The sequence below is a fragment of the Phocoena phocoena genome, chromosome 2 (genome assembly GCF_963924675.1).
Source record: "Phocoena phocoena chromosome 2, mPhoPho1.1, whole genome shotgun sequence".
Lineage (NCBI taxonomy): Eukaryota > Metazoa > Chordata > Mammalia > Artiodactyla > Phocoenidae > Phocoena > Phocoena phocoena.
Window position 1 is genome coordinate 152,597,559 of NC_089220.1, and position 21,317 is coordinate 152,618,875.

Genomic DNA, 21,317 nt, shown 5'->3' on the forward strand with positions numbered 1-21,317 from the left:
GCCTTTGACTTCTTCAGCCGACATTAGCGACAGTAATTGAGAGCCACCTTGCTCTGGGCTGTGTCACCGCACAGGTCTGGGAGGAAGGTGGCTGAGGGTGACGGACCCTGGGACACGCTTCGCCTTTTTTTCTGTGTTGTTTTGCCTTTTGTTTTCCCTCCACTGAATTGCTAGAGGCTCATCTCCTCCATCTCACCACGCCCATGCTAGGGAGGGAAAGATTAGGCATTCGTAGGTTACACAGCAACAGATTTAGGGATTCAGACCAGCTTTTCTGTCTCCCAGGCGTCTGCTCTCTCCTTTCCGCCACTGTTCCCAGAAGGACAGTCGTACAGCTTCTACTGCTTGGGTTTCCAATAAAAGATGAGAAACTTGGTGAAACAAGGCACTCCCTTCTCTTCCTCTAAGTGGCCTGTCACTCACTGAGATAAGAGATGCAGACCAGGGCTTCCTGATTGGATCTGGAATGCTGACACCCTTTCTCTCATTTAGCATATGACCTCAACTCCACTCCCCTAAATAAAGCTACCCCTTGGTGTCTTGCTGTTTTGTTTTTAGAAGGGAACAGAACTAAGGTAAATTTTGTGCCGATATATTTTTGTGTTCCTCGAGTTAACCAGAAATATCAACACCTGGAAGGCAGTCGGTTCTTTGAGCTGGGAAGTTGGTTTCCTACAGCTGGTAGGACTCTGCTTCACTTGTTCACAGCAGAGCTTCTCAAACTTTAATGTGTGTACACGTGGCTTGGGGGGCTTGTCAAATGCACATTTGGGCACAATGGGGTGAGTGTGGAGGCTGAAACTATTTCTCTAAAGCGCCCCAATGCTGCAGGGGCTGTAGCCGCACTCAGCACCCAGCAGTGGCTGCCCGTCTTCCCCCCTCTTCTGCCCCCTCTGGAGGGCCTGCCTCCCCAAGGGGACCGAGAGCGGGGCCCTCAGGCGGGGCTGAATCTGCTTACAGAACACTTCGTTTCCAGGCAAAGCATCTAAAAGGGTGCAGTGAGAGCTCCCCTGGCTGGAGGAAAGGTGGGTGGGCGAAAATGGCTGTGGGCAAGGTGATTTTTTAAAAAAATTCTTTTCTGATGTTGTTCAAAATGAGAGAGCACTGATCTGGCCCTTGTGGCCTGTGTAACGTGAAAGATAAGGAAAAGGAAGGGGCTTCAAAAGGATGTGGACAGGGTCTGAGATAAGATTCTTTGCTCTGTGGATGAATCAAGGTCAAGTTTTGTTTACCCGTACAGCCCAGCCAGCACTGAGTGCATGGCTTCATCTTTGTGTCCTTCTGCTTGGCCGTCTATACAATAGGGATCGGGGATGAACATTAGAATAAATCACTAAGCACAGAAACGTATAGATGATGATTTACTAAGCTTTATGCAAGGGACATAGGAGTCCATCAAGAGTTTGGGGCCCTGGATAAAGAAATTGTGTAGTTTTTGACCTAAAGACATTCATCTTCTGTGTCAGATCTGAGAAGAAGCCCAAGATATACCTAATGTCAAAGACAAGTCTCCAAATTCCTTGGGAAATCCACCCAGCAGTCTGAGCCTTATAGAAAGCGGGTGTTTTGGGTTCAAAATAAAATATTATAGGACTTGTTGACTATTCCTCTCAATAGGATCTCAGGATCTGAGAGCTGGGAGAAACCCCAAAGATGATTTAGGTTAATCTCCCCTTTTGTTGATAAGGAAACAGGCTGAGTGCCGTTCCTCCAATTGTGGCAAACCTGGGAGTAGAACGGAGCCCTGACTCCCAGTTCAGTGCTTTCTCATCATTATCTTCAGAAACGAGTATGCTTCTCACCCTGCTATGGAAGGTTCTCTCTAGCTAGGAGTTAGAGCTATGTCTAAAGTATCTGGGTTACTGGGAAGTGTTTGTGAGATGTTGTGGTTTAATTCAGATCATTATCTTTGAAGTCAGAGAGCTCAGGTCCCCCATTTGGGGCTATTTATATAATAGTAACTCACATCTGAGCCCTGCCTGTGTGCTGCTCACTTGTAGAGATCACCTTCCATGCTCACTACAACCCTCAAAGGGACATGTTGTCACCCCACTCTGTACAGCAGGAGATTGAGTTTCAGAGAGATTCAGTCAATCGCCCAGGTCACACAGCTCAAGGTAATGGGATCAGAATCACAAGAAAGCCCACTATCGTTGCCCTCATGTCTACCTTTAAAAAAAAAATCTCACTTTTACTTCCAGGAAATTCTTTCAAATAGAAAACATAAATGTCTCAGGAAGAAGCAAGGAAGAAGAGGACAGAGTGTGGAGAAAAGGTTTGCATGGACCTCAGGTCGCCGTAAAAGCTCAGAGGGCGATGCAGTTGGTTTCTCTGTAGGAGTAAGATTCAAAATGTTGAACAAGCAGGGTAGCAGGGTCAGGAACCAAGGATGCCAATGAGGATGAAGCCGAGGGTCCTGGAGCCCTGTCTGCCACACAGTAACCCTTCAGTGCTGATATGTGGGAGGAGCCAGGGGAATGAGTAGGGAGGGTCATTTGACAGGTTCAAAGCAGCAGGTGTTTACCAACAAGCTTGGAAGTATTTCAAATTTTAACCACCAGTATGACGAAGGCAGTGATTCTCAAACCTTTTGGTATCAGGACCCCTTTATACTCTCAAAAATTACTGAGGACCGCCCCCCCCAGCAAAGCTTTTGTTTTTGTGGGTTATGTCCATCATTGTTTGCCATATTAGAAATTAAAACTGAGAAAGTTTGAGTACATGTTTATTAATTCTTTTTTTTTTTTACATCTTTATTGGGGTATAACTGCTTTACAATGGTGTATTAGTTTCTGCTTTATAACAAAGTGAATCAGTTATACATATACATATGTTCCCATATCTCTTCCCTCTTGTGTCTCCCTCCCTCCCACCCTCCCTATCCCACCCCTCTAGGTGGTCACAAAGCACTGAGCTGATCTCCCTGTGCTATGCGGCTGCTTCCCACTAGCTATCTACCTTACGTTTGGTAGTGTATATATGTCTATGCCACTCTTTCGCTTTGTCACAGCTTACCCTTCCCCCTCCCCATATCCTCAAGTGCATTCTCTAGTAGGTCTGCGTCTTTATTCCTGTCTTACCCCTAGGTTCTTCATGACATTTTTTTTTCTTAAATTCCATATATATGTGTTAGCATACGGTATTTGTTTTTCTCTTTCTGACTTACTTCACTCTGTATGACAGACTCTAGGTCCATCCACCTCATTACAAATAGCTCAATTTCTATTAATTCATTTTTAAGTAACAGTAACAAGCCCTCACACATATGAACTAATCTGATCCTGACAACTGTACTATGAAGTGGACATTATCATGATTACTGCCATTTTACAAATGAGACATCAAGGCACAACGAGGTTTGGAGAATTGCCTGAGGTCACCCAGCGAGGTCGCCCAGCTAGAGGACCCACAGGGATGGAGCTGGAGGCTCATCTAGGCTTCCGAGCCATGGTCTTGACAGGATGCTGTACTGCCTCTTCTAAATTCCTACCTCTAGCCCTGAGCTCTAGTCTAGACGGAATGCCTTCCGCCTTTCCATCTGGCCATCCTCTGGTACTTCAACTCTGTTCAAAGCTTCTAGGTGAAGATACTATTTCTTCTTCTACTTAACATTGCCATTGGGGTTTTAGTCAATTCAATCAGATGAAAGAATGTAGGGGCATAAAAACTGGAAAGAAAAGAAATAAAGCTATCTCTGCTTGCAGATTATACGGTAGTGTGTCTAGTAAACCCAAGAGAATCAATGGTGGGAGTAATAAAATAATGAAATAATTTTAAAAGAGAGCAATCGAGAGTGATACTAAAGAAGTGTGGCATGGGGTGGGTAGGGAAGAAACACCTTTTTTTTACAGGATAATGCCAGCTAAGGAATGCAGAAAGATGGATCACAAGGGAATTGTGTGCAGAAAGCTGGATCTCAAGGGAATTATGTGCAGAAAGATGGATCATAAGAGAATTACGTGCAGAAAGGGAATTAAGTTGAGTGAAAAAAAGCCAGTTTCAAAGGTTACATATTGTGTGATTCCATTTATTTTGCAGTCTTAAAAATGACAAAATTATAGAGATGGAGAGCAGCTTAGTGTCTGCCAGGGATTAGGGAGGAAGGAGGCCTGTGGCTGTGGCCATGATAGGGCAGCGGGAAGGATCCTTGTAAAGAGAACTGCTGTGTGTCTTGGCTCTGGTGATGGTCACATGAATCTACACATGTGGGACAGTTGTGTAGAACCAAAGACACACATGCACGGATGAGAGCATATAAAATTGGTGAGATCTGAGTAAGACTGATGGATTGTAGCAAGGTCAATTTCCTGGTTGTGATATCATGCTATAATTTGGAGGTAAATTGAATGAAGGCTCTATTGGATCTCTCGATATTATTATTTACAACTGCATGTGAGTCTATAATTATCTCAAAATAAAAAGTTAAAAACACAGATTTACAGTAGCTGGTCCAAGATAAAGCAGAACTAGAATTTGAACCCAGCTCATTCTAAACTCCAAAGCCCAACATCTTAACCATTACAATACAGAGCTTCAATACATAGTTATCAAAATCTTCACAGTCTTTTACCCATGCATCCTATATCTGGAAATGTATCCTGAGGAAATCACAAAATAAAAACTTTATACATAAAAAAAAGTTAACAACAAACACACAGACAATCCTCTGTTCCTTTGCTTGTCCTTGTTTCTCTTGGTGACCCTGACATTCCTGTGATGTGACACTTCAGCATCTCCCTTAAATTCCACTTTCCTTTGCTGTCAGGTCCAAACCCTTCTCAAGAGTCCTTGCTTAGACCTCTGCGGAGCCTCGCATACGCCCCCTCTCTTCTGTAACGTTCACCACTCTCCTGCAGCCCTCCCAGCTGCAGACCCGCCAGAGCAGTAGCATCTTATCCTTTCCCTCCACCTCCCATGTCTCGCCGCCTCCGATATGTCTTTTAAAATATCGTCAAGCCAAGCATCCTAGGGTCCCAGAGCACAGAGCTGATGCGCTAGTGTCACGGTAAATGCCTGCAGGTGAGGTATTCTCTGCCTCCGTGATTCACCACTGGGTACCACAACTGCCCCCCCCATCTTTTTCCTTTAATCTGGGAAGTGGGTTTGTCAAACACTGGACTCCCTCCTGTCGGGAGGGATTGACAGCATTTCCTTGCTTTGCTTTGGGGACTGAGTCTGCCAATCAAATAGCAGATGGCAGATTCCTCAGAGCCATTAAGGAGCTTGTGACCATAGGAGCTTCTTAGATACTCCAGGTCACTGCCTTTGCCATGCTGATTGGTTTTCTGGGCCTCCTGGCATGGTATCCCTGATGGGGGGGTGGAATCCTTCCTGGCCTGTGAGCCAGGTAAGGAGGAAGGCTGCTCCTGGCTGTACCTCGTTTGAAGGGTGAATAGGGTTCACCTGGCAGGTTCAGCAGAATATGTCACCCTGGCAGGGGGAATGCCAGGTTCAGGGGACTATAAGTGGAATGTTTGCTGGAGTGTGAATGGCAAGGCTGTGAATGACAGAAATGTATCTGTGGAAATAATGTAAGTGAAAGGACCTTGATATCTGTAAAATGTCCCACAAGTCTTGATTGTTGCTATTATCTCTCGAGCAGTGTTGTTTTTAGGACCAAATGATAAAATATGTAAGGTTCCTTCGTGAGTTGGAAAAAAAATTATCTAAAACGTTAATTACTTAAAGCTTGATTGTGTCAGAGCAAGGAAATGGAGTTTCTTTTGACGTCATCTTCTAAGGACGATTTATGAGAATTCTGCACTCGTTTCCTTCCTCTCACCTATATTCACAATGGCCTTCACATCTAATAAAACATGGTCAACTTCCTGGTCACTGCCGACTAGCTCCCCATGGTTTAATTTGAAAACTTCCAGTCATTTCTTGTTGTTGTTGGCTGTCCATGTCACCTACTATTTATTTAAACTCTTTCTTCAACGTGGGCAGCCGTAGGCACTGAATGAATGCTTGAGTGTATTGGCAATTGCGTCGATATTATGGTCTATTAATCAGTTAATTCAGACACGTATCCATCTTTGTTCAGCATAAATGCTGAGGGGAACGTGGCAGAGCCAAGTTTGTTTGTGCTCAGGGCTGGAGGGACGGGTTAAGGCAATTTAATGGCATCAAAGAAAAGGTGTCTGATTCCCTGGGTAAGAATAAGAGGGGAGGCTGTGTACTCTGAAGGGGAAGATCTCAGTGCAACTGGGCTCATTCTGCAGTAATTAGCATCCTTCATCTGTGAGTTCTGTGTGTGTCTGACCCACAGTTTCTGAGACCCGGCTGGGCCTCCCAGGCCAAAGAGTCAGAATTTCCACTACCCAAGAATGAGTGACTCATGGGGTAAGATCCTTCTGGAGAACATCTTCTTCCTTAATCAACACTTATTACCAAGAAAAAAGAAGGTGGGGGAGATGGGTGGGAATCTAGTTATTTTCTCTTTCCCTTGGAAGGGAAAAAAGGAGACTGAGAACCGACAATATTCCTCCTAGAAAGCTGTCCCTGAATCAAAGCTCTCGTGTTTCGGGGTCTCAGATGCTTCTGTGAATGAAATTTTGGGGGTGGTTGTGTTTTGCCCCTGGGAGCCTTAGCTGATAACAAACTTCTGTACTTGAAAGGGTTAACCACAAGTTTACTGCAGAATGTCAACCTGATGAAAATTAAAGGTTGTCAGATAAGAAAAACAAGGGGGATAGAAATACACCCGTGTTTTTTCTCTGAAATCGAAAAGCAGTTTTCCTTCAAATCTTTGAAACCCATTTCTTGGGACGAAATAATGTTTTTAGTAGAAATGTGCTACGTTGGTGAATCCCACCCACTGTCCCACCCATTCAGGTCTCTAACAGCAGCTGGCCACACTGACACGGACCCTAAGTGTGGCAGGCACCCCAAATCCACGTGTACAGAGCCTGGGAGGACCCGGGTCAGGTGTTGTCAGCAGGAACCCACACCTGCCGCCTCCACTCCACCTCCCGGAGATGCCTGCCATCCCCCTAACTCTGGGACACTCTTCTTCACGCCTGCTCTCAAGAATCACACTCAGTTTTAAACAAGACACATGTGTGTGCTGTTTGGATTCAATGTTTGAGGCCCCCCTGCCCCCCCAAATTCGTATGCCGAATCCTTACTGTCCAGCGTGATGGTGTTAGAAGGTAGGGCCTTGAGGTGAGATGAGGCCATGAGGGTGGAGCCTCAGGGGTGAGTTTGTGCCCCTGTAGGAGTCATGAGAGAGCTGGCATCCGCTCTGCTTCCCACCATGTGGGGACACAACGGCCCTCCCCCAAACCCCACCACGCCGGCCCCCTGATCTCAGATCCCAGCCTCCAGGAATAAGTGAGGAATGAAGTTCTGTTGTTCTGAGCCCCCCAAGGCTTTGGTATTCTGTTAGAGCAGCCTGCACGGACTAAGACATCACCGTGCATTTTGGTTGGGGATCAGACCCTTGCATGGAGAATGTCAATCCAGACATGGAAATGGAGGCCACAGACTGCCCGGAGGGGAAGGTGCTGATTAAGGTTCTGGGGTTCTTGGTGCTTTGGGGGCAGCCCTTATCTGCTTGTCCACCGTGACTCGCCTAAGTCGGGTTCAGGGTAGACAAACAGCAGCCTGAACGTATTTCCCAAATCTGCATGTCGGCAGGCGCTGCCCCATAAACAGAAGAAGGATGAGGATGTGTCAGAGTGGGCGGATGATGGAGTGGGTGACACAGGGTCGGGAAGAGGTTATGTTAAGATCGTCGATTAAATGAGACCCAAAGCCCTCCCCGGTACTCCGGGGACTGGCCTCAGAAAAGCAGCCTCAACTGAAAGGCTTTTGATGAATTCAGTCTGTGGACTCAGCCTGGGCTGTCCTCCCTCAGCCGCCACTGAAGGAAACAGGCTCCGTGTTCCCCAGAGTGCCCTTTAAAGGGCCAGCTCTGCACCATTCCTGCCTTCCCTAAATTCTTAGGTAGCACCGAAATCCGGCCCTCTGCTCGGTGCCGTAGGTGGGTGCTATTCCTTTCAACAGACACCTCAGGCTTGACGACCACAGGTGATGGTCCGACAAGGGGCATTTGTGTCGGGCTTCATATAGAATTTAAACCCCAGGTGGCAGCGCTTTCCAAGGGCATGGGCACTTAAGACCTGTTCCCATGATTCACTGGGCATTGCTTTGCGCTGAAAAGGACAGATGGGACTCGCCAAGGATGTGGTAATTGTAGCGTGAACTAGATAGACTTCCTTCCATAGTGTGAACTGAAACCTTCAGTCCTGCTTACAAATGGACCGGATGCAGGTAGGGGAGCTTGCCGGCCGCTGGGGGGCTGAATGGCTCGGTCAGCACAGGGCTGAAGGGATGACTTTTCACTCCGCTATAGGGTGTTTATTAAGCCATAGAATGTCGGGACAGAAAGGGGCTTAGAGACCCTCCCTATCCATCTCCTCGCATGCTTAGACAGTGCCCACTCTGTCCAAGGTGTGTGAGACATTGCATACCGGGCACTGATCGGGGTACATATATGGACCTCTCTGGTCCTCACAGCCCCCTATGAAGTAGGCTGTTAGGAATATTCATGACAATTAATACAATGATTATTATATAGTACATTATTATAATTAAAATATTAAATGTATAATAAATTGATATACAAAGTACTACAGTATGATTAATATAGTTATAAATAAGAAACATTTAAATATGATTAATTATTACATAGTCATTCTTACTGGCTCTGTGTCATACACGATGGCGGTGAGGCCCTGACAGGGTCAGTGACCTTCGCGGAGTCGCACAGCTGGTCGGTGTGAGGCCAGCGTTTGGATCCGCAGCCTCACGTGACCCCGTTCGTCCACAGTTTCCTCCCTGTGTCTCGGCTGCATCCTGTTCGTGTGGCCACTGTATGCTCTGACCGTCCCCCGCCCCGTCCCACATGTGTCCCGCGTGGTGGGAAGGCCATTGTGGGCATCTTGGGGTGGGGTGCGTGCTGGAGCTTGAAGAGCAGATGCTGGGTGCTAACATGCAGAGATCATTCGGGATGGACTCTACAGGGACTGGAGCTTCATAGGGAGTGCCAGCCAAGGGAAAGGAATAAGGAATTTGCCCAGGGTTCCTGGGCAGCTGGGTGGATAGTAGTGTCTTTCACTAAAATGGGAAATAGAGGAGGAAGACCAGGCCTGGGGCCACAGCTCTGGCTGTACTGAGTTTGAGAAGTCTGTGAGACAGCCCTGTGGAGAGGTGCTCTGGGCCTTAGCTGTGCAGATTGGAAGCCCAGCAAGCCATGTTTACTGAGCACCTACTATATCCTGGTTACTGTAGGCAGGCCGCCGCATCCCACTTTATACCCACAGCAACTGAAGCCCATGGAGGTTAGAAGAACCTGCCCATGACCAGCTCCCCACTAGGTCACTCAGCGCCCCCCGAGGCTGCACCCCCTCCCCCTGTCCCGCCTGCTGTCATACGCACGGGTGCCAGAGCCAATGCTCTAAAGCCCAGACTGCATCCTTCCCTTGCCCACGCCGCTCTGTGGTACCCATTCCTCCCAGGATACAGTCGAAGCCCCTGTACTTGGCAAGGCTCCATGACATAGCTCACAGCTCAGCCTCAACAGCCTCCACCTCTGCCCCCCGCCTGAGCTCTCCAGCCTGGTGGACTATGCTCTGTCTTTTGTCGTTAACCTTGCTCACGACTTCGCTTCCACCTTCTTGACTTCTGCTTGTCCTGCAGGCCTCCCTTGCTGTCACATTCCTCTGGGAAGCCTCCTGGACCTGTCTCTTTGGTTTTGGGCATTCCACTGCACTCCCAAGCTACCCGCCATTTCTTTACACAGTGCTTGCCACACCGTGTCCATCAGATGCCCCCACCCTGCTGGAGCCTGCAGAGAATGGTACCCAGCGATTGTTTTAAAGGAAAGTAGAGTCACACAAGTCCAAACCAGGATCTGAATCCAAGCCTGCAGAATCCCAAGTTCATGAGCCCTTTCTGCTCTCCCAAGATGCTTTCCAGTTGGGAAGAATTCCAAATAGGCCGACGAGACGTGGAAGATTATAAGAGGCGAGGATGCCCCTAGGCTTTGAAATCATAGGTGAGGAAGCTACGGTTGCAGAATAGGAGACCTGCGGGCTGGGGTGCCTGGAGGTGGGGGGCCTGATGTGCAGAAGACATGCAGATGGTCCAGGTCAGAAAGAATATGGGATGCCAGGCAGAGGAAGTGTGCCCCACAGGCAGCGGGGAATGATTTGAGCTCTTTGATCTGCGGAAAGGCATCACGAAAGTTGTTTTCAGGAGAATTAATTTGGGGATGGATCAAAGAGTGACTTAAAATGAGACCTGGAAGGCTTACCCTAAGAAGCCCACGGGAGTTAATGAGACCTGTTGACTGTGTGTTTCCTTTGTACAGGGATGGAGCCGGTAGCCCGCCTCCATCACTTTCTTGGGCGCAGGAATGACTGCTTCACAACTTCAGTCTCCTCATCTGTAAAATGGGAATGATCATGGTGGTACCTGACTCACAGGGTCATTGTGAGGCTTCTGTGAGGTAACAGATGCAGCGCACACACTTACTCTCCCAGGAGGAGGAGGGCGGGAGGCTGAGGTGTCCTGACAGCTCTGCTCGCAGACCCTCTGCACAAGCCCACTGCAAACTCAGGCTAGAGGAGTGAGGTTAACCAAAACCTGGGAAGAGGGAAAGTGAAACTTGATGGCCAGTGAAAGGCGTTGAAAGCCAAAAGTGAGATAAACAACGACCCATTTGCACATCAGAGCCGAAATGCTCACCCTTTGCGGTACTGTGCTCTCCTGGGTGTCAGCAGGGTGTCAGCGGAAACTGCCCTTTTATTTTTAAAAGGTTTTGGGGTTTGTAATTTTTTTTTTGTAGTTGTTTGTTTTGCTTTCCACTTAAAATAAGGAGTTTTCTCTTCACAAAGATCCTTTTATTCTAAATCAGGCTCTGAACAGAGGTGTCACCACCACAGGGACCGGAAACGGATACCACATTCAGCTGGGTGTGCAGGCTCTGGCGGGTTTCATCAGCCGGGGACCCCGTGACAGCCCCGGCCGCAACCAGGAAAGATGCCAGATGCGCAGCCTCCCCCGAAACTCCCGGGAAACTCACAGAGCCCCGAGGCAGGAAGAAGCTGACGTCAACTTAGCCTTCGGGGATTTCAAGCAAAACTTAGAAATGATTCCTCTGCCCTTTATTTGGTATCATGATCTTTCTCTGAGGAGATGAGCCAATTTGCTCCAAGGACCTCATTTCATGAAACTATGTATATGTAGTTATCCACACACACACATATATACACATATTATATACATGTGTGTGTATATGTACACACACGTACATATATACACTTATATGTATATATACATAGTATATATATGTATGTGTATACATACACAAACATGTATACACATAAACACATACTATATATATATATGTTTTAAAGAAACACTGTTGCTTTGCTTTTAAGTATATAAGGTAACCGGACTGACTAGGTTCCCTTCATCTCTTCCTTGGAGAGGAAGGTCCTTCCTGGGCGTTTAGAATTGGGGAGTGGTAAACACTCCGCTGAGGACGTGCCATCGGTCAGCACTGTGTATAAATGGTACTTCTGCAATACCTGGGGGCTGTGGGAGCCATTAGTTTCTTCTTCAAGGAATGTAACTACTCCCACCTGAAATGTTCCCACTTTCTCGGTCAGGGACTTTCTCGAGCAAAAGAAAGCTTCTGCACATCCTCTATGTTGTTATAAATTCAAAATCTGTGGTGTTTGATTTTAATAACTTCAGTAGTTGATAATGACCAAGTAATGCTCTCAGCCCTCCTTTCTGTCCCAAATGTTAGTGTAAAGGTGAGGCAGTTCTTGATTCAATAGGTACAGGGAGGGCTTCCCTGGTGGCGCAGTGGTTGAGAATCTGCCTGCCAATGTTGGGGACACGGGTTCGAGCCCTGGTCTGGGAAGATCCCACGTGCCGCGGAGCAACTAAGCCCGTGCGCCACAGCTACTGAGCCTGCGCATCTGGAGCCTGTGCTCTGCAACGAGAGAGGCCGCGATAGTGAGAGGCCCACGCACCGCGATGAAGAGTGGCCCCCGCTCGTCACAACTAGAGAAAGCCCTCGCACAGAAACGAAGACCCAACACAGCCGAAAATAAATAAATAAAAAAAAAAAAAAAAAAAAAAGAGGTACGGGGACTCGTATAGGAACAAACATTTGTCTGTGTGTTCCATCCACTCTTTCTTTGTATTTGCATTTTAGATCTCAGCTTATGTTGGCATTATCTGTGCGATATATTTCTCTCCTGCTGGATGGTGTGTTCCTGGAGGCCAAGGACTGGGTTACATTCATCTCCTAACCCTGTATCTGACACATAGTAGTTGCTCAATAAATATTTGCCGAATGAATGAATCAACAAAGGAATGAAGCAGTGCCTGAAGGTGATGCCACAGGTGAGACTGTCCCCATCCATCCTCCTGTGTCCCTCCTCCACCTGTCACACCCATCCTGTCTGTCTACCTTGGCAGCACTGTTTTCACTCTGAAAAACTTCACAGCAGAGAAGATTCCCACCATCATGCCTCAGAGGCACACCTATCCTCACCTTTGTTTTCTTATTGCTGAGGATACAAAAAGAAGCAAGACTTCTGAAGGAGGTATCTATTTTGGGCCCAAACAGAAAAGAGTGGGTGATTCTGTGGGCAGAGATTCCTGAACGTGGTGGGGTTGACTCATGCCCGGAGGTGCTCAGAATTTCCTCTGTTTCGTGGGCGTCTGGGGCAGACGTGGCTCGACTCGAGTGCTTTCTTTCAAGCACAGTCAAATGCAGGAAAGACACCCCGAGCTGCTGTTTGGGGCATAGAAGGAGGGGGAGAGCGGGATTCAGAGAATTTAAGTCTGCAGGGGCTCTGTGTGCCCAAAGAGGTCAGCTCCTAGAGGAGATGGAGGGATCGCTGCTGGGCATCTGGGGTCGGAGTCTGTAGGAACAGGCTCGTTCACTTACGCACAACCACAGCAGCAGCGGGACCTCTTCAGAGCGGACTCTTCCACTTTTAAAAAAGTGAAAGTAAACTTGTTTACTAACCTGGGTTCAGGAGAATCATCAAGAAAGAGGGCTCTGCACCACTCCAGCCTGGTTCACATCCTCGCTCCCCACCCCGGTTGTGTTCCATGGGCTAACTTACTCACTTTTGTGAGCCTCAGTTTACCAGATGCAAAATGGGGGTGAGAGCAAGGCCGACCTGATTTTCAGGATTATTGGAAGGAACACTACGTTTTCACATAATGCCTGTAAGAGAGCATGTAGGCTGTGAATATTAGCTCTTGTTATTATCATTCGTGTTTAAAATGTTTCTTGGGGAGTTCCCTGGTGGTCCAGTGGTTAGGACTCGGTGCCTTCGCTGCCGTGGCCCCGGGTTCAGTCCCGGGTCGGGGAACGAAGATTCCACAAGCCACGCGGCATAGCCAAAAAAAAAAAAAAAAAAGTTTCCTGCAACAAGGCTGAAGGCAAATAAGCCTCAAAGGAAAAAGTGGGTACTGGGATCAGGGTTTGTGCCAGGCCTGCCCCAGCTAGCCGTCTGTTCTCCAGTTCACAGCTTCGCCCACCACTCAGCTTTCTCTCTCAAGAGGGCCTCCTGAAGACCAGCGGGCTTTCCACGCTCTTTCTTTTAAAGGAACCAGTCGCCTCCTTAGCACTTACTTTTTATTCTTTAGAAACCTGCTTCTCTTTCTTCTTCTTTTGGGAAAAATTATTTAACTGTTCCTAGCCTCCTGATGCCAGCCTGGCCTTTCACTGCATCCAGAATGATTGGAAAAGGGGGGGAAAGCAACCCAAGAAGCAGGTCTGACTAGTCTGACCCAGGCTGTTCACCTTACTTGGTCCCTTGTGAGCTTCTGGTCACCCCCCACCCATGGCATCCACACTTTGGTGCCTTAGTGTTTCTGCTGCCTGAAATCCTCCTGGGTACCTGACGCTGGGTTCAGAGTGCAGGCACCATGGCTGATGGAAAGCTGCGTGGCCAGGGTGGGTGGGGGCAAAGTGTCACGTGGGCGGTCAGGATGGAGGTCCCAGAGCTCTGGCCTTGTGGTGTGCCGTTGGCCAGGGCTAGGTCGGGGCACAATTTGGATGTAGGGGAATAAGACCCTGGACTTCTTGACTGTTACCCAGAGGTGTCATGTGGTCCTGGTGATGCTGATTCAGTGACCCATTGTGGGAATGAAGTCTACCAGACCCCAGCAAGGTGTGTAGACACTAGAGGATCAAAATGAGAGGAGGAGAACACAGGTGCTTCTTGTCGGAGCAAAAGTACTAGTTTTTATCAGATCATCATTAGCCATTTGAGCCTCATCTTGCATGCAGCCAACACAAAATATGAAAAAGTTCGTTCGGATTTTTCCGTACCATCTTACGGAAAACCCCAAACAAACATTTTGGCCAACTCAATATTTGAAATATGCGTCATTTGTTTCGTTGCTCTCATTAACACCTCAATTTTCAGTTGTTACTCAAGGAGCATGACCCACGTATACAACTGTAGCAACATCATTAGGAAACACCACCCTCCAGCGTCTTCTGAGATTCACAAGCACAAGCTTAGAGCCACCTTCTCCAAGCAGCCTTTCTGAACGCCCCGCGAAGCACCTTACCCTGCTTTGGTCGCTGTGGCATGTGTCAACTTTGCTACATACCACTTTGTAATATTTGATCTTGTGTCTTTCCCAGACTGGTTTTCCCATTTTACTTGCAAGTTCTGTGTGGGGTGGACACAGCACACATTTCTTCTCTCCTGTGACAGCCTTGCTACTCAAAATGGGGTTAGGGCATTAGCAACATGGGCCTCACAGGGAGCCTGAACCAGAATCTCAGCCCCCACCCCTGACATCCTGAGTCAGAATCTACCTCACAACAAGCCCCTAGGTGATCTGTAATAGATTAAACTTCGGGAAATACTGTGCTAGGGCACCTATTCCTAGTGAATAGAAATAAAACAATGGAATTGGACCAACCATGGAATCATTATTCTGTGGATTTCAATCCTAACCGCATCTCGAATCATTTGAGGAGCTTAAAAATAATGTTATCTTTATGTCCAATTCTCATCCCCAGAGAGTCTGACCTAATTGGTCTTAATTGGTCTTGGGTGAGGCTTGGGCATCATTTGTTAAAGTTTCCCAGACGCACACGTAATGTGCAGTTTGTGCTAGGAACCACTGCTCTAAATACATTTCCCAGTTGGACTTGTGTTTTCTCCCTGATGGAGGCAAATCCCAGAGTAACCTCCAAACAAGTCAAACAGCCAAAAACTTCCTGAGTAATCTTAAAGTGGAAAATACCTAGAGATGATTCTATTATTGTTTTCCCCTAAATGGGTGACTTATTTGAAAGCCTGAGAGGGGGAGGGATTCAGTGATGGCTGTTGACTCACTGGCAAACACTGCTGCCTCCACTGGCAAGTCTTCAAGGTGGGAGTTGCTCAGCAGATGTTTTATCTCCAGTCTTAGGCCAGAAGCAGTTTAAGAGCAAAGACCTTTTCCATCTTGGTAATCCTAACGCATGAATGGATGGATGGATGGAAAGATGGATGGATCAATGGATGGAAAGATGGATGGATGGATGTCACTGAGAGTCGACGTGAAGACCTAAGGGGAATATTGGACTGGAATTTGGGAAGCCTGGATTCTAGTCCTGGCTCTTCACTTTTCCTGCTTGCCTTGTGTCCTTGGTACCTTTTTCTTACTATCTTGTCTAGGCACCCAGGGCCTTTTAGGTTGCTTTTGCCAAGCCAACTATAGCTCCCTTACCAGGGAACATAACTTCCTGTGTCTCATCCTCTGTGCTCACAACTATAGCTGTTCAGATATTAAAGAACCTCATTGGAGGTCCTTCCTGGAGACCCTGGTTGATAGGGAGGCTACAACCCTAAATATTATCCTCAAAATTTTGTGCATATGTACAGTTTTCTAAGGAGACAGTTAACAGCACTCATCAAATTTGCTCAAGGACTCACCACTCAAGAAAGATTAAGCCAGATGGAGTCTTGCTATCACTTTGTTCTTCCTGTTGGGAGATTCAGGATGTATGTATAGGAGTGACAAATGAGGTCTGTCTTTATGTGGTGAGGTTCTATGGACCATTTTTTTTGCCCCCTGGATAATACTTGGGGCAGCGGCTGACTCCACTGAAGCAGAACTTCCTGAAGAAATTACTAGAAAGGGTGGCCAAAGAGGGGATGAGGGAGCTCATTAAGGGTCTCCAATCTCTCTTCCCCTGATACCTGCCTGGGTGAAGAACAAGAGAGGAGAGTGTCTGGAAGTTTAGATACCCCCAGTGGCTTCAGAGGGCCCCTGGGTGGGCCATGACTGGTACCAAGGTGACACACATTGTTAGCCTGGAGAGAAGGAATCCTAGGTTCTAAGTCCAAAGGGATCAGAGGCCATTCCTGCCTGGCTTGGGAAATCTCTACACCACTTTTGACAAATTTTCATTTAGGCTCTGCTTAAACACTTGCAGAGAAAGGGAGCCCAGGGGTTAATGGAGAGGAAAAGGATAGAGGAACTCTTTACTCTGTTTGGCTGTTAGACATTCACCAGACACGAATAAACCCACAGTTCAAAGTTTTACCTTTTTTTTTGGCCTTGCCACGCAGCATGTGGGATCTTAGTTCCCTGACCAGGGATCGAGCCTGTGACCCCTGCGTTGGAAGTGCAGAGTCTTAACCACTGCACCACCAGGGAAGTTCCCAAAGTTTTACCTTTTCAGCGGCATCCCCCACCCAGCCTCTGTCACCTTTCCACTCAAGTCTCCTTCCTTTTCTGATTCTCACTGCCGCCTAAAGTCTGGGGCAGGGGAGCAGATGATGAACAAAAGCCAAGGTCCTCTCCTAAAGCCAAGAATCTACTGGTTTGCCATCTGGGTGCTCTTTCATTTGAAAAGTATGAAAGACACATATCCCTAATTTCACTTTCTAGGAGGGGAAGTTAAAACATAGAGATTGGAGGGCAGCAGAGAACAACTGGAATTCCGCCCCATCCATCTTCCCAGCCAGCATACGCGCCCCTCTGTGGCTCCCCTGACGTGGCTGGAAAGCCTTGACCACTTTCAGGGATGCAGGGCTTATAGCTTTTTGAAACAATCGATTGAATTAAGGTCCTCTTTCCTTTACTCATAGGGAATGGCCTCGGATAAAGAGAAGGAGGTCCCCACTCATGTAAGTCCTCCCCTGTGAGAAGCAAGGAAATCATTTGAGGGCAAAAATGCCCGAAAAGCGAATAGCAGGAGCCTCACCCAGCAGTGAGAAGTGTTTTTGCCTTGACGTTTACAACCTCGCCTGAGTGCTGCGCGGTACCTTCCAGGAGTTGGAAATAACCTACAATGATACGTCAGCCTCGGCACTTGGGCCCGCAAAGGTCTCTTAACCCAGACCCTGCTGTGTATGTCTTCGGTTTGGAAACTTTTTCATCCAAAAGTACGCCGGCTTGAAAAGGCCTTTCGACAGAGCTTATTTTATTTCCTGTTCAGAATTCTTGACATAGAGCGATAGAGCTAGAAGTCAGTCTCAGGATCAGCTCCATCAACCTTTTCATTTTTCAGAGAAACCGAGGCCCAGGGAGGTATAGAAATTTGCCAAAAATCACGCCCTTCACCTCCTCCAACGATGGTCGTTCGGAGGTGCCTTGGACCACTTTCTGTTCCCTGCGAAGTTCAGTATCCCTGACTCTTCTATCCACTGACCTCAGGTGACATGGCCCCCCTTCCCAAAGGAACTCTGTTATTTTTACAGTTTCTACTGATCACTGGAAATGAAGGGAGCGGAAAATGAACTTGAATGACCACCACGTTGAGGGCTAGCCTGACTTAAGTGTGACTGTCGCTATGATAGGAATGACTTCAACAAGAAACAACACAGAAGCCTCCAGACTACTCAGGGCTTTAGCCAAAGAAGCTAAGAAGTCTTCTTTTCGGATGAGTGAAGTTGAGGATAGGAGCTGTAGAGCTCATCAGCTGTCCTCTATAGCATCTCTAGCTGACTGTCCATCAGTGAAGTCAACTCTTTTTGGTGCCTTAATTCTCTCAGATCTCAAAAGGAGCAGATGTACGGGTGATAAACAGAACTGCCTATTTAAGACATGCTGTTTTTAAAGAAAGTAGCAACTGTTTCATGAGGTACTTCCTAAGTTTACCAAAGCCCCATATATATATATATATATATATATATATATATATATATATATATATATATATATATACATCTTCTCCAAAGTACATCTTAAAGATGAGCAAGGAAACAGTGGTAATAACACCTTGGGATCTAGAGAAATTGAATGATTAAATATGCAGAGTTAAACATTTTGTGTTTTAATGATACATGTGAAGATGGAAATTCCAGTGTGGGCAGTCATCTTTACAAGAAGGGATAATTAGACAAAAATATCATCTTAATGGGTTTCCGCATTGTGTTTTTTTTTTTTTTTTTTTTTGAGTCTAGGGCATGAAGATTTGATCACAGAATTCCTAGAATGAAAGAAAGATGATCAAGGCATAGATAAACTCTCAGAATTTCCACAATGCTGAGAAAGGCACCTTCAATAAGGTGCCTGTTGGCAACATCAGGAGAATTCTCTTTTCAACCACATCCCAGGACCCAGTAATACAGAGACTCAAAACACTCACGTTGACTAATACATCCCCTGTCACCCATCACAATTTTAAATGGTGGCTTTGGAAATTTTCAGACTGAAAATCTGCCTTATGAATCAGCTAGAAATTGCATCTGTTGACAGTCTGATTGATTTCGTTAGCAACCTCTCCCTTCTGAGGAATAAAAAGATTTGTTTATTTGAAGACTGGGTTCCCCTGGGAGGAAGAAGCCTGAGATGAGATTATTTCTCACCCTGGAGTGGTTCCTAAGCCATATGTGGATCCCAGAAACTCAGCCCGTATCATTCTCTTTAGCTACCAAGTCCTCACTTGCCTCTGGATGGGACCATTTCACGCCCTGTCTGTGCACCTACTCTCTCTACGGAATCATCTCTGTAGAGCTCGGACCCTGTCTGCAGGGACCAGAAAGAACACATGGCTGAGAAAACTGGGCTTGAGTCCTGGCTCTGTCACTGCCTGTGTGACCTCTGAGTTTTGAGGTCTTCCTCATCTCATGGGTTGGTGACATCCACCTTGCAAAGGGGCTATGAAGAGGAAAAGAAGACTTATACGTCTGGCACATAGAAGGTACTCTATAAATGGTCATTTTTACTTTCTAGTAGTCTTTTATTGACTCCCAAATGAACTTTAAATTTTTAAACTTGTTACGAAGGCCTTGGGTCATTCATTTGACGCCATCCTACCTTTCCAGTCCTAATCCCCAGCAACCCCACATCCCTGTCCAAGGCTGGGGGCTGTTCCCTGATGCTTTGCTGTGTCTTTGCTCCTGTGGGCCTCTCTATCTGGAATCTCCACTCAGGGGAATTCACTGCCCCCTCAGGGCACTTTTTGCTGCTGCTTTCACGAAGCTTTCCCTGATATACCCCTGCTCCCCTAGATCTTATCCCATTCCACCCATACTGCTGTTATTATATCTATGCCTTTCTTCCCCTTACTAGGTTATATGTCTCTTAAGGAGTGAGGCTATGTCTTGTTCATTTTAGTATTTCCTCCAGTGTTGAAAAGGGGAACAAGACGTATTGGATAGATTTTTGAAGATGTGAGTGTATGAAGGAGGCCTCACTGCTACAAGACCATTCAAATCTTCAGATAAGTCATCATCGGCCGGCAATAACACGCGTTTACTTGAAATGTGTTTCCCAGAGATGAGGCGTGATTAACTGTAAAGACTTTTCTGTTCTGGCTTGGCTTGACCTCCCACTTTGCAAAGACCCTGTGGAGGTAGAAATCTCATTATGAGCCTTCCTAAAATCATGCCCACTTTTCACTTTAAAGTAAAGAAGATCCTACACCTGGGTCAGTTCACAGCCCAGTGACTTGGTCATTTCCCCTAAACGAGCAAAAAAGACTCCTTATGCATCATCCTGTCTCACTTCTTAACATATCTTTCTGTGGCCACTTAGCATCATTATATATCTAGAAACGAGGATATAATATCATAGACTCTGATATCTTACCTGTTTTCCTGCATAAGCAAGGGAAGATGTTATTAGAAAGTTCACACTCAATTAAGAAGGAGGTTTGAGGTAGAAGTTGGTGGTTTCTTATTGCTTAAAAAAAAAACTGACAAACCCTTTTGAAAGGATGAAAGGAATTCAAAACTTTCATATATATACATATGTATATATCCACACACATACATACATGCATATATACACATAAGAACATAAGAATTAATGTTCTGAAAGTGATATGCTTATTTTTTAAAAACTTCTATAAAGTTACACATATAAGAAACTTCCTAGGTATTATTTCCCGAGACAGTAAAAAACAAAGTATACATCCTTGAGGCTTAACTCTTCTGAGATCTTAAATGATCCCAATGTTTCATATGTGAGTTAGTAATGTCTGCCAGACATTCACCTGGTCTTAGACTCCTAGTGGATTCTTAGTATTATCTTACAGCTTTGTGGGTGCGGTGGAAAACTGAATTCAGTGGAAAATCCAAGTTCTTGAGGACTCTGCTTATTAGTATGCTAACATTCAAATATCACATCACCCTATTCTTCCCAGAATCAGCCGTCAAAGACTTTGAGCGACAGAGAGCCCACCGTTCCAAGTTCTCTTTATAGGTCGGCGATAATTGAGGCATAAAACGGGCCCCTGGTGGGCTGTGGACATAGGGGTAGAACCCAGGATTCAACCCCCTTCCCCGTGCTTTCTACTTAGGTGCCTCTCGGATTCTGTGGCTGGGGAGAGTCGACATCCTTAGCCTTCCCAGGACTCCGAGGACACCAGTGACCCCTTACCTGTCACGCAGCCAGGTACGACGATGAATACGAAGAATCCCCACATCAGCAAGCCTGGCTCCATCCTCCGGGCCCCTGGGATCAGCTGCCGATGTGAAGGCCAGGAAGAAAAGGTACTTCTCTGCAGAATGCTGGGTTTCCTTTCAGCCTCTTGCTGGCATCGCGCTGGGAGGCTGGGGGGAGGATCAATCCGCCCAGGTTGTCATCCTCACTGGTCCATCCGTCTCTAGGACAGTCAGCACTTGCTCTATATAAGTATTAGCCTGGTTTGTTCAGTCAGGAAATCGTGCCTACCACTCTCTTCTCTAGTCTCAAATATAGGAAGTGGTTTTAACCAGCTTTTTTTTTTTTCAAGTTCAGTTGCTGGGAGGTGTGGGCCGGGGTTGGTGAGAAGATTGGGGTTCGTGTATGAATCCTTTCTTCAGCGTCCCCCTGAA

The 21,317-nt window shown here is 46.7% G+C and overlaps 1 protein-coding gene across 1 annotated transcript in view; it reads right to left on the reverse strand.

Moving 5' to 3' along the window:
- Nucleotides 1–20,944, reverse strand: part of IL2RA (interleukin 2 receptor subunit alpha) — a 42,579-nt gene extending 21,635 nt beyond the window's left edge. The window contains exon 1 of the mRNA XM_065872064.1: nt 20,881–20,944. Within this exon, the coding sequence (XP_065728136.1) occupies nt 20,881–20,944 (64 nt within the window). The remainder of the gene's footprint in view (nt 1–20,880) is intronic.
- Between the last annotated feature and the right edge of the window lie 373 nt (nt 20,945–21,317).